A 13,528-nucleotide genomic window follows, 5' to 3' on the forward strand; every position below is an offset into this window, starting at 1 on the left:
CTTGTTACTCTGGTAAGGGAATAAATTCTTACAGCAAAAGACTGGAGGCTATTTTAACCATCAAGTCAAGAAAAGGGAGACAGTCTTTTTAATCAACTCTTTGGCACTTGATGACTGTTAAAATGAAAGGAATAAGAGAAGAGTAAAGAATGAATTCAATAGTTTCTAGCCATCCCTTCAGATGTGGTAAACGGTGGCCCAGTTACATGGGGAGAGCACTGAACTTGAAGTCACAAATCTCCCATCACTTCCTGGCTATGCAACTTTGAACAAAATCAGTTTGTTACCTCTTTTGGTTTTGCTTTCTCCATTGTGAAGAAATATAGATAATAATGATTTGACCTGCCTGTCTCACATGTGTTAAAAGCCAAATGGGATATATATATGAAAAAGATTTGTCAAGTGCTATGTAACAGTTAGGAATTTCACCTACTAAGGGTAACTAGAATTGCTTGGAACCAGTTTTTGTTTTTGTCTTCCCCCAAGATCATATTATGCAGTCTGCTGATAACACTGAGTGCTTTCTTAGATGTTAATTCACTTTGCTGGATTTGAATGTTGGTAATTTTACTTGTGATTCAGTCTAACAAGGATCTTAGTCCATCAGTGTAGCCTCTGTTTTTCTTGGTTGGAATGGCTTCTATAGAGGCCGTCAGAATTATTCTCTGCTTGTGTGCTTTTCCCTTTAGTCTACACTCTTCTCCCAACCCAGCACTTTTGCATATACATGCTGTTATCCATAATGTAGAACTTGAACTTCTCCCATTAACCTTTGAATTTTTTCTGGAATCATATATAAATATGCTGTTAAACTTTAGTCCCATATCCTTAAGTCCATTTAATAAGGTTGAACCGATTTACCCGTATTCCTTATATAAAGACTCTTGGAAAAATAGTTGGGTGCGAAAGGTTTACTTAGAGAGATGATCCATAAATTAATCTTTGAAGGCAGAGATTATCTGATGTTAGCCTCACAAAATCTGGAAATGGACCTATTCACAGTGAAGGAATGGAGATGCAGATGTAAAGAATGGATTTTGTAGACACAGTTGGGGGAGAGAGTGAGTGGGATGAATGGAGAAAGTAGTATCAACATATATACACCATTGTGTGTGAAGTGGATAGTCGGTAAGAAGTTGCTGTATAACACAGAGACCCAGTCTGGCGCTCCGTGATGACCTAGAGGGGTGGAATGGAGGGGGTGGTACTCAGGAGGGGGAGGATGTATATATATAATTATGGCTGATTCACGTTATTGTATAGCAGAAACCAACACAACTTTGTAAAAATTAAAAGACAAATCTGTAAATCTATTTTGAGTAACTTTTTTTTCTTTGAAAAATTTAATGACTTTAGTTGGTGAAGAATCTGGATTAGAGGATTCAGAACCAGAACAGAAACGCAAGAAGATTGAGGACTCTTCAGGGAGATCAGTGGCACCTAATGTCCCTGAAGGTAAAGTAAAAATGACATTTTTCCTTATCCACATGAAATAAAAATTCAGTATCTTAATAAGTATTCTGTTGTTTAGATAGGTAATGTGGTGACCTTGCTTAGATGATTAGAGTGGAAATTAACAAGTTTTGCACATTGGCATTTCTGTGTTTTTACCTGGCAAAGATATTTTAATTGCACTCTTGAAGTCTGAGATAAGTACTCTCTTTGTTGCTCTGGTAAAAGTTGAATTATACTTTCCCAAACAGAAATTACAGTTGAGTATTAGGACATGCTGGAAATGCTTGGCTAGCAAACTTTGTTCATGGCCAGCTCAGATAAGCTGGGGGGCACCTTCTTTGTTTACCTAATATATTCCTCAAGCAGACAGTTGCCTGTCATTTTGCCTCTTCATACTGTTATGCCATTTCTTTAAAAAAAAAAACCCAAACAGTGGATGCTTAAGAGATTTATTTCAAAGCCTGCCAGATTCTTTTCTAATGCCCTGGTATCCTGGAAGCTCTGGAATATTGTAGAATTCATATGGAAATAAAGACTTCAGTTTTGTGATTAGAGATTTAATTGCTCTTGAGTGCTATGTTTGTATATATATAAGTGTATGGGGTCGCGAAGAGTCGGACATGACTGAGCAGCTTCACTTTCACTTTTCACTTGCATGCATTGGAGAAGGAAATGGCAACCCACTCCAGTGTTCTTGCCTGGAGAATCCCAGGGATGGCGGAGCCCGGTGGGCTGCCAGAGTCTATGGGGTCGCACAGAGTCGGACACGACTGAAGTGACTTAGCAGCAGCAGCATGCTGTGCTTAGTATGTTTGTCATGTTTAGATAAATTTATTAACACAGCTATAGAAAAAATATCATTGATTTTTTTTCCCCTTCCTCTTCCCCTTCTCTCTTTCTGAATTTTTAAGATTTAGACTTTCTTGTACCTAAGGCTGGATTCTTCTGTCCAATTTGTTCCCTCTTCTACTCAGATGAAAAAGCAATGACAAATCACTGCAAGAGTACACGTCATAAGCAAAATACAGAGGTAAGTTTTTTTATTCTTAACTCTTCATAGAATCTTCAGGTGTTGTTACTACAGTCAAAGTACTGAAGTGTCCTTACAAAATGTACATTTTTTCCCCTTGGAACAACTTTTTAAGGTTTGTGCTTGTTTATTTGTGTCCTTCACTGTATCTTGCCACTAACTTCTAGTTTTTATTCCTTGTTTTCTGGTAGCCTTTGCCAGAGTAGATTTTGTATATGTGGCATGTGACATTCCATTAAAGTGTGGGAAACTATGTAACCTGATGCCCTCTTGCAGAGTCATGGACACATAATGTATTAATGTTTTGGACCTGTCTAGCCAAAGAATCCACTTAACTTTATCTAAACCATTTCCTTACTACCACTACCCCCTTTTTAAATTGTATATATCTTTGGGAAGCATTTAGATTACAACCCCAGAGAATCATCATTAGCCATAGTTGAAACGGTGGTTCTGATTTACTCCTGAGTGTTTGAGAGTTGCTCTGTGTATCCTCTATATTTAATTTGTGGCACAGACACTCACCTAACATTCTCTGAGCTGTTATTTATTTGCTGGAAGCTTATTCAATCCCCCAGTCAACTGAAAGAGTATCTAAACCCAAGGGTCTAATTAATCCCCAAGATCACATAGCTAGTTAGGGGCAGATTTAGGATTTGAACCTACTTTTGTTTTATTCTAGGCTTGTGCCCTTAAACATTGTGCTATGCTACCTGTGCTCTTAAGCTAACATGTCACTTTTCCACTTGAAATCTTCCACTGGCTTTATATTACCCTTAGAATAATATCCAAACTTCTTATTGTGTGTCTTTAAGGCCCTACATGATCTGATTCTTTTCTGCTTCTCTGACCTCCTGTTATTGCTCACTGTGTTCCAGCTTTTTTGTCTCTTTGTTTTATTTTTCCTATATTAAAGGCCCCTTTCACCTTTATATTGCTATTCTTTTGCCCTTTCTCAACCCCTTTTGTCTAACTAGTTCTTCATCGTCTTTTAAATCCCAGCTCAAACAACAACTTCCCTGAAAGGCCTTTGACAGAGAAAAGACCTAGCTAAAATAGAGAACTCCTTCCATCTAAAAAAGGATCAGTCTCATTTACTCTACTGTCTTTCCTTCCCTTATAATACTTACTGCCACCCCCAAGTTATCTTAATTATTTGTTTATTATTTCATGTAAGCTCCATGAGGTAAAGGGTCTTACCTATCTTGTTGACCTGTGAGTCCCCGAGCATCAAGATAATGCATAGTATATCATAAATAGCAGATGATTGATGAAAAGAAGTAATGTTAATGTAAGGCGCTGTGTTTCTTTAATCTTTATTTTGTAGGATCAAGCTTTTTAAATTGTAAACACAATGAAATGTATTAGGTATAATTGTAACACAGCAAAGCAACATCTAATAAATATTTTATATTATGAATTGCTTTTAACAGAAGTTCATGGCCAAGCAAAGAAAGGAAAAGGAGCAGAATGAGGCTGAAGAAAGAAGCTCTAGGTGATTGAGGGGGTGGGGGGAAGAATTCATTAGAAATTTGTTTAGGGTCCAGTTGATTTGTGTATTTTTGTTATCACTTAATTTGTAATTTTTGTTTCAGAAGCAAATATTCATGTTGTACAAATTTCTGATTGCCCTTGATGTAGAGAGACTGATGGGGAAAGTATGATGGGTTTGATTTTTATATCAAATCATCAGGCATGGAGAAATATCTTTTAGAAGTGTTAAAATAAATGTTCCTACTGTATATTTAAAATATCATGTTGTGTTTGTGGCTGGTTTATTAAAGACTTGCTTGCCTCTGGTTGCAAACAGGCTTCTCTACAACCACTGTGACTTAGGGTGCTTGGGGATTCTTCTTATGTTACTAGAAATCAAAGCATGACAGTGTTTGGCTTTGTTTCAGCTATCCTTCTACAGGTCAAAGATTTCTTAAAATTTTCAGTTTTTCTGGGTAAAATGTAATTATAACATGCTTAGCCCAGGTAGGTTTGAGTAAAACTTTGCTTGACCTTTTTAATGGATTAGAAAGATACTTTTTCTGCTTCTGGTAACAGCTGTTTTTGCCAGGACCCATTTAGGGTGATTCCTAGCAAGTCATTTAATATTACCTTGAAACTGCAAAGACAGAACAGCTTTTACTTCCTATAGACCACAGGAATTGCTTTGTAAACCATTTGAATTATTATTGAATATGTTCGTAGGGAGTTTTAAAAAAGGAACTCACTGAATTGTTAGGTGCTGGACACAGTCCTATACTGTGAAGTTGTAGATGAAACCGTGCTTCAGACATAAGCCTACTGACTTTGAATTTTTAATATTTGATCCTTCCATCTCTTTATATTGCTGTTGTTTTAGTTGCTAAGTCGTGTCCGCCTCTGTTAACTGTAGCCTGCCAGGGCCCTCCGTCCATGAAATTTTTCAAGCAAGCATATTGGAATGAGTAGCCATTTCCTTCTCCCGACCCAGGGATCAAACCTGTGTCTCCTGCAGTGGCAAGCAGTTTCTTTACCATTGAGCCACCAGGGAAGCCCCTCTTTTTATTAGAATGCACCAATTAACAACAGAGGGTGAATGGAAGGAAACAAAAAGCAACTACTTGTTTAGATCTCTTACTCCCGTAACAGCGCGCATTACCTCACAGTCAGCAAGAGTGAAATGAAGAACACAAGACAGCATTTTTCTGTTGTTGCTCACCAAACTAGTGCACACTCGGTTCACACTTAACCATAGCCTGAGCAAAATGGCATATTACTACATGCCACAAACTAAGGAATGGTGTGTGGAGAGGGATGGCTTGTGAATGCCAGGAGTCTATTATAATTATTAAAACCATATAGGTGAATGAGGTGACAAGAGAGAGAAGAACTGTTAAAAGATTGGAGTATAAGGTGCTGGCAGGTGCTTTCACTGCCAAGGCTTGCGTTCATTAACTCCCTGGTCTGGAACTTTTATTTTTGGCTGTGCCTTTGCCAGCAAAGGTCCATCTAGTCAAAGGTATAGTTTTTCCAGTAGTATTGTATGGATGTGAGAGTTAGACTGTAAAGAAAGCTGAGCACCAAAGAATTGATGCTTTTGAACTTTGGTGTTGGAGAAGACTCTTGAGTGTCCCTTGGACTGCAAAGAGATCAAACCAGTCAATCCTAATGGAAATCAGTCCTGAATATTCATTGGAAGCTGAAACTCCAATACTTTGGCCACCTGATGCGAAGAACTGACTCATTTGAAAAGACCCCGATGCTGGCAAAGATTGAAGGTAGGAGGAGAAGGGAATGACAGAGGATGAGATGGTTGGATGGCATCACCAACTCAATGAACATGAGTTTGAGTTAGCTCCAGGAGATGGTGATGGACAGGGAATCCTGGTGTGCTGCAGTCCATGGGGTTGCAAAGAGTTGGACACAACTGAGCAACTGAACTTAACTGTGGCTTGCAGGATCTCAGTTTCCCAACCAGGGACTGAACTCAGGGCATGGCAGTGAAAGCATAGTCCTAACCACTAGATCACCTGGGAATTCCCTAATTGTAAGAGTTTAAATGCAAAACTCTTATTTCCTTCAAATTAGTTATCGAGACATTGAGATTCTAAATTAAAAGGAGCTGTAAAGTGTGAAAGTATAGTAGAGGTGATTTATGTGTTTCATCCTAGTAACAGATGTTGACGTTTTCACTATATGTGTAAACAATGTCCTCTTTGCTGCTGCCTGTATTTAAGACTGGGGAATTTTATCTTAGGGCTCCAAATATGAAAGATTTTTATTTATTTATTTTTCCCCCCAAAATAAGCATATATTCTTTGCATATAATCTTAGAAGTGTTCTAGACTTTTCCAGAAAAGCTTGGAAATATCTTCCTCCCTTTATTCGCACTACACACATGGACTGTCATTTGCATAGTAGTTTCTGCTTACTAGTTAGTTAAGGGATATAATTGGATTGCAACTTTTATCATTTCATTATAGTTTATATCCTTTCTTTATCTAGATACCAGAGCAAGAAAAGGTTGTGTTCAACACCTCTATAAAAGCTTTTAGATTTTTTTACCCTTTCTGGCACAGAATGTGGTGGAAGTTTGCCTCTCCAAAACGACTCCTTTTGAGTTTTTTTTTTTTTTAAAGGTATGAGAGTCAGGTTTTAAAACTTAAAATTTTAATTTTAATGTTTTATTATATGATTGTAGAAAATATCAAGCATTTTAAAAAGAATACAGTAATTTATCTTTACATACTAATTACCTAGTTTCACTTCTCGTATTATTGTAAAGTAAATCTCAGCATGTCATTTTACCCATAAATGTTTCATTATGTATTTCTAAAAGATAAGGATTCTTAACATAACCAATAATATGATTAAAAATATTTCTTAAATAAAAATCAAGTTCAGATTTTCTACTCTTTCATAAATGATTTTTATTTTCTTTTACTGTTTAAATCAAGATCAAAGTTAGATCCATACATTGTTAGTGTTCATAGGTCTTTTAAATTATTTTTAATATAGAGACTCTCTTCTGGTGTTTTATTTAATGAAGAAATGAGATATTCAGTTCTGTAAAGCCATGCTACTCAGAATTTGATCTTTGGATCTAGGACCAGTCCACAAACTGGTATTAATACAGAAATCGAAAGTGTTGAGAAAATTTATCACAGTTGGACAGAGACTGTCTCTTGGATCTAACAATTTTTAAAATTGGGCTTGTAGTTTTATTTGTTTGTTTTTTATTTAATTAAAAAAATTGTACAAATATTAGTCTGTGATAGATTAAAAAATAGGGGTAAAACCTAAACCAATCCATCACATAGTTTGAGAAGCAAATTTTAAGTATTTGAATTCATAAATCTTAGTATATTTGTTGCAAGACCTTTGCAATATTAGCCTGAATTCAAATTGTTTCATTTTTGGCCTTTTTGATTTGACTTTTCATTCTTTTTAACATGACACAAGTAATTTTCATAGGTTCCTTGCTATTTGTTTGTGAAGGTTTTGCAGACTCGTTTTGTATACCTCCTGCCCTAGATCTGAAGTCAGCCATTTCGTAAAGAACAGTGGCTACTTAGGGTGTTCATTGCTTGTATTTGGTTATTGCTCTTCAGTAGATGGAACTTGGAATTATATGTTTTGTTCTTAAAATGCATCATGGAGACTTCCCTGGTGGTCCAATGGCTAAGACTCTGCACTCCCAATGCAGGTGACCCAAGTTCAATCTCTGGTCAGGGAACTGTATCCCACATGCCACAACTAAGACCGGATGTATTTGTCTCTCTGTCTTAAATCTAAATCTTTCTTTGTCCTATGTTAGAAATTCTGATTCTTAAGGACATCAGTTAGAATTAACAATACCAAGAGCACAACCAACAATGTGATTATTAAAAACAAAATTTTAAACTTAAAAGCTTTTCCATATCAAAAGAAACCATAAAACAAAATGAAAAGATGACCCTCAGAATGGGAGAAAATATTTGCAAACAAAGCAACCAACAAGATTAATCTCCAAAATAACTGGGCTGGCCAAAAGTTTCTTTCAGGTTTTTCCAACCCAAGCGAACTCTTGGGCCAAACCAATACACAAACAGCTCATGCAATTTAATATCAAAAGAAACAACCCAACAAAAAACGGGTGAAAAATTTAAATAGACATATCTCCAAAGAGACATACACATGGCCAAAAAAGGACATGAAAAGATGCTCAGCACCATTAATTATTAGAAAAATGCAAATCAAAACTACAATGAGGTACCACACCAGTCAGAATGGCCATCATCCAAAAATCTATTAATACTAACAGTAAATGCTGAGGAGGATGTGAAAAAAAAGGAAACCTCTACACTGTTGGGAAGGTAAAATGGTATAGCCACTTTGGAGAACTGTATGGAGGTTCATCAAAAACCTAAAAATAGAGCTACCATATCATTCAGCAATCCCAGTCCTGGGCACGTATCTAGAGAAAATCATAATTCAAAAAAATACATGCAGCCCGGTGTTCATTGCAGCATTATCCACAATAGCCAGGACATAGACGCAACCTAAATGTCCATTGACAGAAGAATGGATAAAAGAAGATGTGGTACTTATCTACAGTGGAATATTAGTTAGCAGTAAAAAAAGAACAAAATGATGTGATTTGCAGCAACATGAATGGACCTAGAGATTGTTACACAAAGTGAAGTAAGACACAGAAAGACAAATACATGGTATCACTTATAAGTGGAATCTGAAAAATGTTACAAATGAACTTATCTACGAAACAGAAATGTGTATTTGAATAACTGATGCACTTTGCTGTATACCTGAAACTAACACAACATTGTAAATCAACTGTACTCCAATAAAAATTTAAATATTTTTCTACTTTTCCTTTCACTTTGTCTTCAAAGTATAGGGCTTGCAAGTCACCTGCAATAGTTAACAGTTGCGCTGCCATCTAGATTAACATTGAGATTTGTTTAATTTCATTTTTTATTTCTAAGGGTTACCTTTTCAATCTCCATTCTCTTGGTTTTCTTTCTGATACAAGTAACCTTTCTTTGTTAATTTTGTAATATATTTTTTTATGTATATATGCAGAGTCATACCCATGGGATAATCAAGTAACCTTGTGCCGTTGATTGCTAACCTTAATGGAAATCTTGTGCATGCCTGTGTGCTCAGTCATGTCTGACTCTTTGTGACTCTATGGACTGTAGCCCACTCGGCTCCTCTGTCTATAGGATTTTCAGGCAAAAATACTGGAGTGAATTGCCATTTCCTATACCAAAGTATCTTTTGCCGACCCAGGGATCAAACCCATGTCTCTTGGGTCTTTGCCTTGGCAAGTGAATTCTTTACCACCGTGTCACCTGGGAAGCCCAACCTTAATGAGGATCCAGTGACAATAAAAGCAGAGGCTGAAGGTGGAGGAGAAGCTGGGAATATCTGAATCCTTTATAAACATAAGAGAAGGGGATTTGCCAGATGCTGAAACTTTCATATATTACAAAACTGCTGAAGTTAAAATTACATGTTCCATGAGCTGAAGTACATCTTTTAATAAAACTTTAGTATTTTTTTTTTTCTTAAAGGAGTGGTTTTTATAAGAAGATCTTTAGAAGATTTGAAAGAAAGAGTGGGAAATGGAAAACGTATTCTATGCTACAGAATCCATGAAAAAAGGGAGATAGGGTTCTGTGATTGACTCTCTACCACTTTGTTCTGCCCTGACACCTATGAATCTGCATCAGCAAAACATTACAGGCTTCTGAGGTATTTGCTGAACTTTTTTAAAAAAGGGTATATGTATATATATTGTATATAAATCATGTTCCTGTCTTTTTCAAAGGGTTATATGGTAACAAAAGCCTAAAAAGATAGTTGACAACTTCACCTTTGCTGAATGCTGAGAGGTATAGATGTTGAGAGTTGGAACATATAGAAAAGTAAAATATGGAAATAACATGGAAAAGTAAAACATGGAAGTAACATATGGAAAAGAAAAATTACAACAAAGAGGAGGAAGGTTAGTAAAATGGAATTATACTGTTGTAAATTTTTATGTTACTTGTGAAGTGATATGATAACTCAAGATAGATGGTGATAAATTAACCATCTACCACCAAACCAAAAAAAAAAGAACTGATACGTTTAAAAAGTCAATAGAGAAGATAAATGATTACTAAAAAATAATCTAACCCCCCCCCAAGAAAAGGAAAGGGCAAATAAAGGATTAAGTTTTCTATTTGAAAACTACAGAAAGATGATAGACTTGGACCCTATGTGTATCAATAATTTAATGAAATGTCAATGGACTATACATTTCAATTGAACTAAAGTATACTTTAGGCATGAACTGAAGCTAAGTGGTTAGCACATCCTCACTTGGCCAGCTTCTTATACTGTAGTGGCACTGAACTTGTAGATGAAGGTTTTACTTTGCTTAAATTTTAAGTTTTCATACAGAGAAAGTAATACAACCTGTGAGGAAACAACTCCAGTGACTGTAGACATGTAATTCATATGAAAAAGAATTCTTATGTTAAGATGAGCTAATTTATCAAACTAGACATTGAAACTAGAGTCAGGAGTGAGTGAAAAAAAGAATATTGTGTGGGCTTGTAGTATTTAATTCTCATAATCTAGGAGTATGTGGAATATGAATCTTACCTATGTGCCAGAATGCTAAATGTTTTGCAGCATTCTCAGTTAATCTTCAAAATAATCCTAGGAAATAGATGCTATGATAATTCCCATTCTACTTAATGAGGCAGCAAGCTCAAAGAGATGGTGACTACAACTAGCAAGTGATAGCACTGGAATGGAAAACCAGTATATCTTATCCCAGAGCCCCATGCTTTTTTACCCTTCACAGTTCTGGTCAGCTGATTAGACTCCTTGGGGTCATGAGGAAGAGAAATTCATAGATAAACATAGTGATGGAGTCAGAGAAGGAAGAAGGATGGCCTTCGTTGCATAGGGATGGAGTATTTTGTTTACTTGCAAAAGCATTAGTGGATAAGGTGGAAAATCTTGGTAGCTCACTGGTAGGAGTGGTCTCTGGTAGTGTAGGGTATTTTATCACTAATATTGTATAGAGTTGCCTGCAGTAAATGATGATGATAAAAAGCGGTCATATTCAGTTTTTATTATTTTTAAGTATTTTATAGACTGCCCCTTCTCCCAGTTTGGGCTTTATGAAATAGACTATGCCCATTGCTCTGCCTTTGTACACTCCTGCTAGTGGGCTGCATTCCCCTAGCAGGGGCAGCCCTACTGCATCTAGGGTGACTCCTTCAGCCTGTAGAACAGCTGCAGCCTCTGAACCTCTCCTTACTTGCCAAGAAAAGCTTCCTTGTGGCCAGGAGGGGCACCTGGAGTTTGTTGGTGCCTTTTTGAAAAGATTAGCCAGAGGCTTGAGTAGAAGTGTAATTGATGCACCACCTCTTCCTAGGCTCGGTTGCAGCGAGGACAGCCTCTTGATTCCAGGTGTGCGTAGGCCCTTGAGGTGGTGCTAGTCATGAATTAAGGGCCAGAGAAAAGATGCCTGACTTGTAACAGACACTGCAGGGACTGACTGGGAGCTGCACTCAGGTGTTATCTACCCTTTTATGGCCCTGTTGTCTGAAACTTTCTAATTTTCAGTCCGCTAACTCCAACAGACGTGTTGCCACTGCCTTCCCGAGGCAAACTCCTGTGGTCAGCTATCATAGCCAGGGAAGGAGGGGGTCAAGACACCTCAGGGATGTTGCAAAGGTGAGGTTCAAACTTTTGCAATGAGATACAACTACTCTGCGGTTATAGAAGTGGCCCCATACTTTACTGTGAGCTGCTGGGGCTCTTGTTTAGTGTGACCCAACCAAGTTCGTCTAACTCACAATATTCAAAGCTATATTATGTTAGAAACCTGAGGAACACTTAGACAAAAGGAAATGGATTCAACAGAACAGTGTTGACTCTCTATTTTCTTTCTTGGAGCCCTTGCTTAAGTAATTAGCTTGTATTTCAGGCCTTTCTTGCTTAAATACATTGTGTCATTAAACTTGGAATTATACCTGTGACCTACAGTTTGAAGGAAGGCAAAAATCATGCCTTCTTGTGTTCGCCCAGGGCGCCTTTCTCCTTGAGTAGAAGAGCTTAGTACCTAAGTATTTCAAACTTCGAATCTCATCTGTCCAGCATGTCAATTAAAGGGAATTATACTGTAGCTCCAAGACCTGAGAGAGAAGGGTTGATGTGGTGGGGAAGTGAGGTTTAGAGGTGGGAATGAAAGGTACTTAGGAGGGCTTGTATATGTGATTACTAATGCTTGTTTGTGAAGCACTCATTTCTTCCTTTCTAGGTAGTCCTGCCACTGGGGACCAGTGTGGAAGCCACCCTACCTCAGGGTTTTCAGTTCTGAGAACTAACACATTTTCTTGCATTTTGTTAGCATTCTCTCAGACTCATAGCTTTAGATGTTAAGGTAAGGAATTTGAACTTCATCCCATCGTCAAGGGAAAATTTGCAGTTTTGAGAGGAAATCCCATATTTACGAAAATTACATTCACACAGTGATTTTTACATACCACCTGCTCTGACGCTGGTGTAAGGGAATGGCTTTTTTTTTTCCCCATACTTTCTGTAATGTAATATTGCTGCTTTCCTTGTTCATCTGTGGCTAATGTCCACTAGTCTTTTATCTCTTTCATCTCCTCAGCTTTGCTTCAAGCATCCGCATACACAGTGACTGTCATGTCCTGTGGACAATCCCAGTCTGCTTCCTCTGGACTCCCGCCTGATTCCTAATGCTAGTGGTTAGGACCTTCACACTGACTAGTTTCCATACTTTTCAGGCTGTTTTGTTGTAGCTGTCTTGGCAGTGGAATCTCAGTGCTGGGAGGGCTGTCAGAGGTCAGCAAGAGCAGTCCTCAGAAGCTTGAAATTCTCCATGGCATTTTACCAGAGTGTCTGTCCATTGAAGGAGTATTTTCTAGGGCCTGGGTGCTACCACTGTGGCCAGTTCCAGTTTTAGATAGATATAGTTATTATAAGCCTCTCTTTAGAATTCGAGTTTTATAAACCTAGAGATAATCCAAGAGAGAAGTCCTTCAGGTTAGGAACTGTTAGATAGTTTCTATTTGGCCTTCCGGATCCACTCTACCTTTTCTCACCCTGCTTTCTGCCTAGGAGGCTAACCTATGTGAACTGCATCCCTTGCTTGTCCACTTCTTAGTGGCTTTGAATGACAAGTCAGGGCAAGAGATTGAACAGAATGAGGTTAGAGTATTTCTGCTGGCTCCCTCCTTGCAGGATCACCTCAGACTGGCTTTGTACTTCAACCATAGATCAATATTTTTTTATCAAGGCTGTATGTTCTTTATAGGAATCTCCATTTAGGTTCCAGTAGCTAGTAACTGCTGATACTCATCCTAAGGTGCTAACTACCCATTTTTCCCCAGAGCCTCCACACCTTTATTAAATCTTCCTCAAGTTATCCTAATATCAGTATGCTGTTTCTTTTTTTCTTTTCAAACTTAAAGCTTAATTGTATTGGGGTATAGCCAATTAACAACATGGTAGTTTCAAGTGAACAGCAAAGGGACT

At 37.5% G+C, this 13,528-nt stretch overlaps 1 protein-coding gene across 21 annotated transcripts in view; it reads left to right on the top strand.

The window, feature by feature from the left end:
• Positions 1-9,888, top strand: part of ZNF638 (zinc finger protein 638) — a 144,985-nt gene extending 135,097 nt beyond the window's left edge. For 12 of the 21 annotated variants that reach the window (XM_081590370.1, XM_081590372.1, XM_081590386.1 and 9 more), the window contains 3 exons: positions 1,357-1,455; positions 2,367-2,485; positions 3,919-4,236. In XM_081590370.1, coding sequence (XP_081446496.1) covers positions 1,357-1,455; positions 2,367-2,485; positions 3,919-3,984 — 284 coding nt within the window. In that variant the 3' untranslated portion in view covers positions 3,985-4,236. Of the gene's footprint in view, positions 1-1,356; positions 1,456-2,366; positions 2,486-3,918; positions 4,237-6,463; positions 6,598-9,534 lie in introns of those variants that run through there. The other 9 variants (XM_081590371.1, XM_081590373.1, XM_081590380.1 and 6 more) reach the window with 4 other exon arrangements.
• Positions 9,889-13,528: the final 3,640 nt, after the last annotated feature.

This window comes from Giraffa tippelskirchi, chromosome 4, assembly GCF_054371585.1.
Source record: "Giraffa tippelskirchi isolate mGirTip1 chromosome 4, T2T-mGirTip1v1.2.pri, whole genome shotgun sequence".
Taxonomy (NCBI): domain Eukaryota; kingdom Metazoa; phylum Chordata; class Mammalia; order Artiodactyla; family Giraffidae; genus Giraffa; species Giraffa tippelskirchi.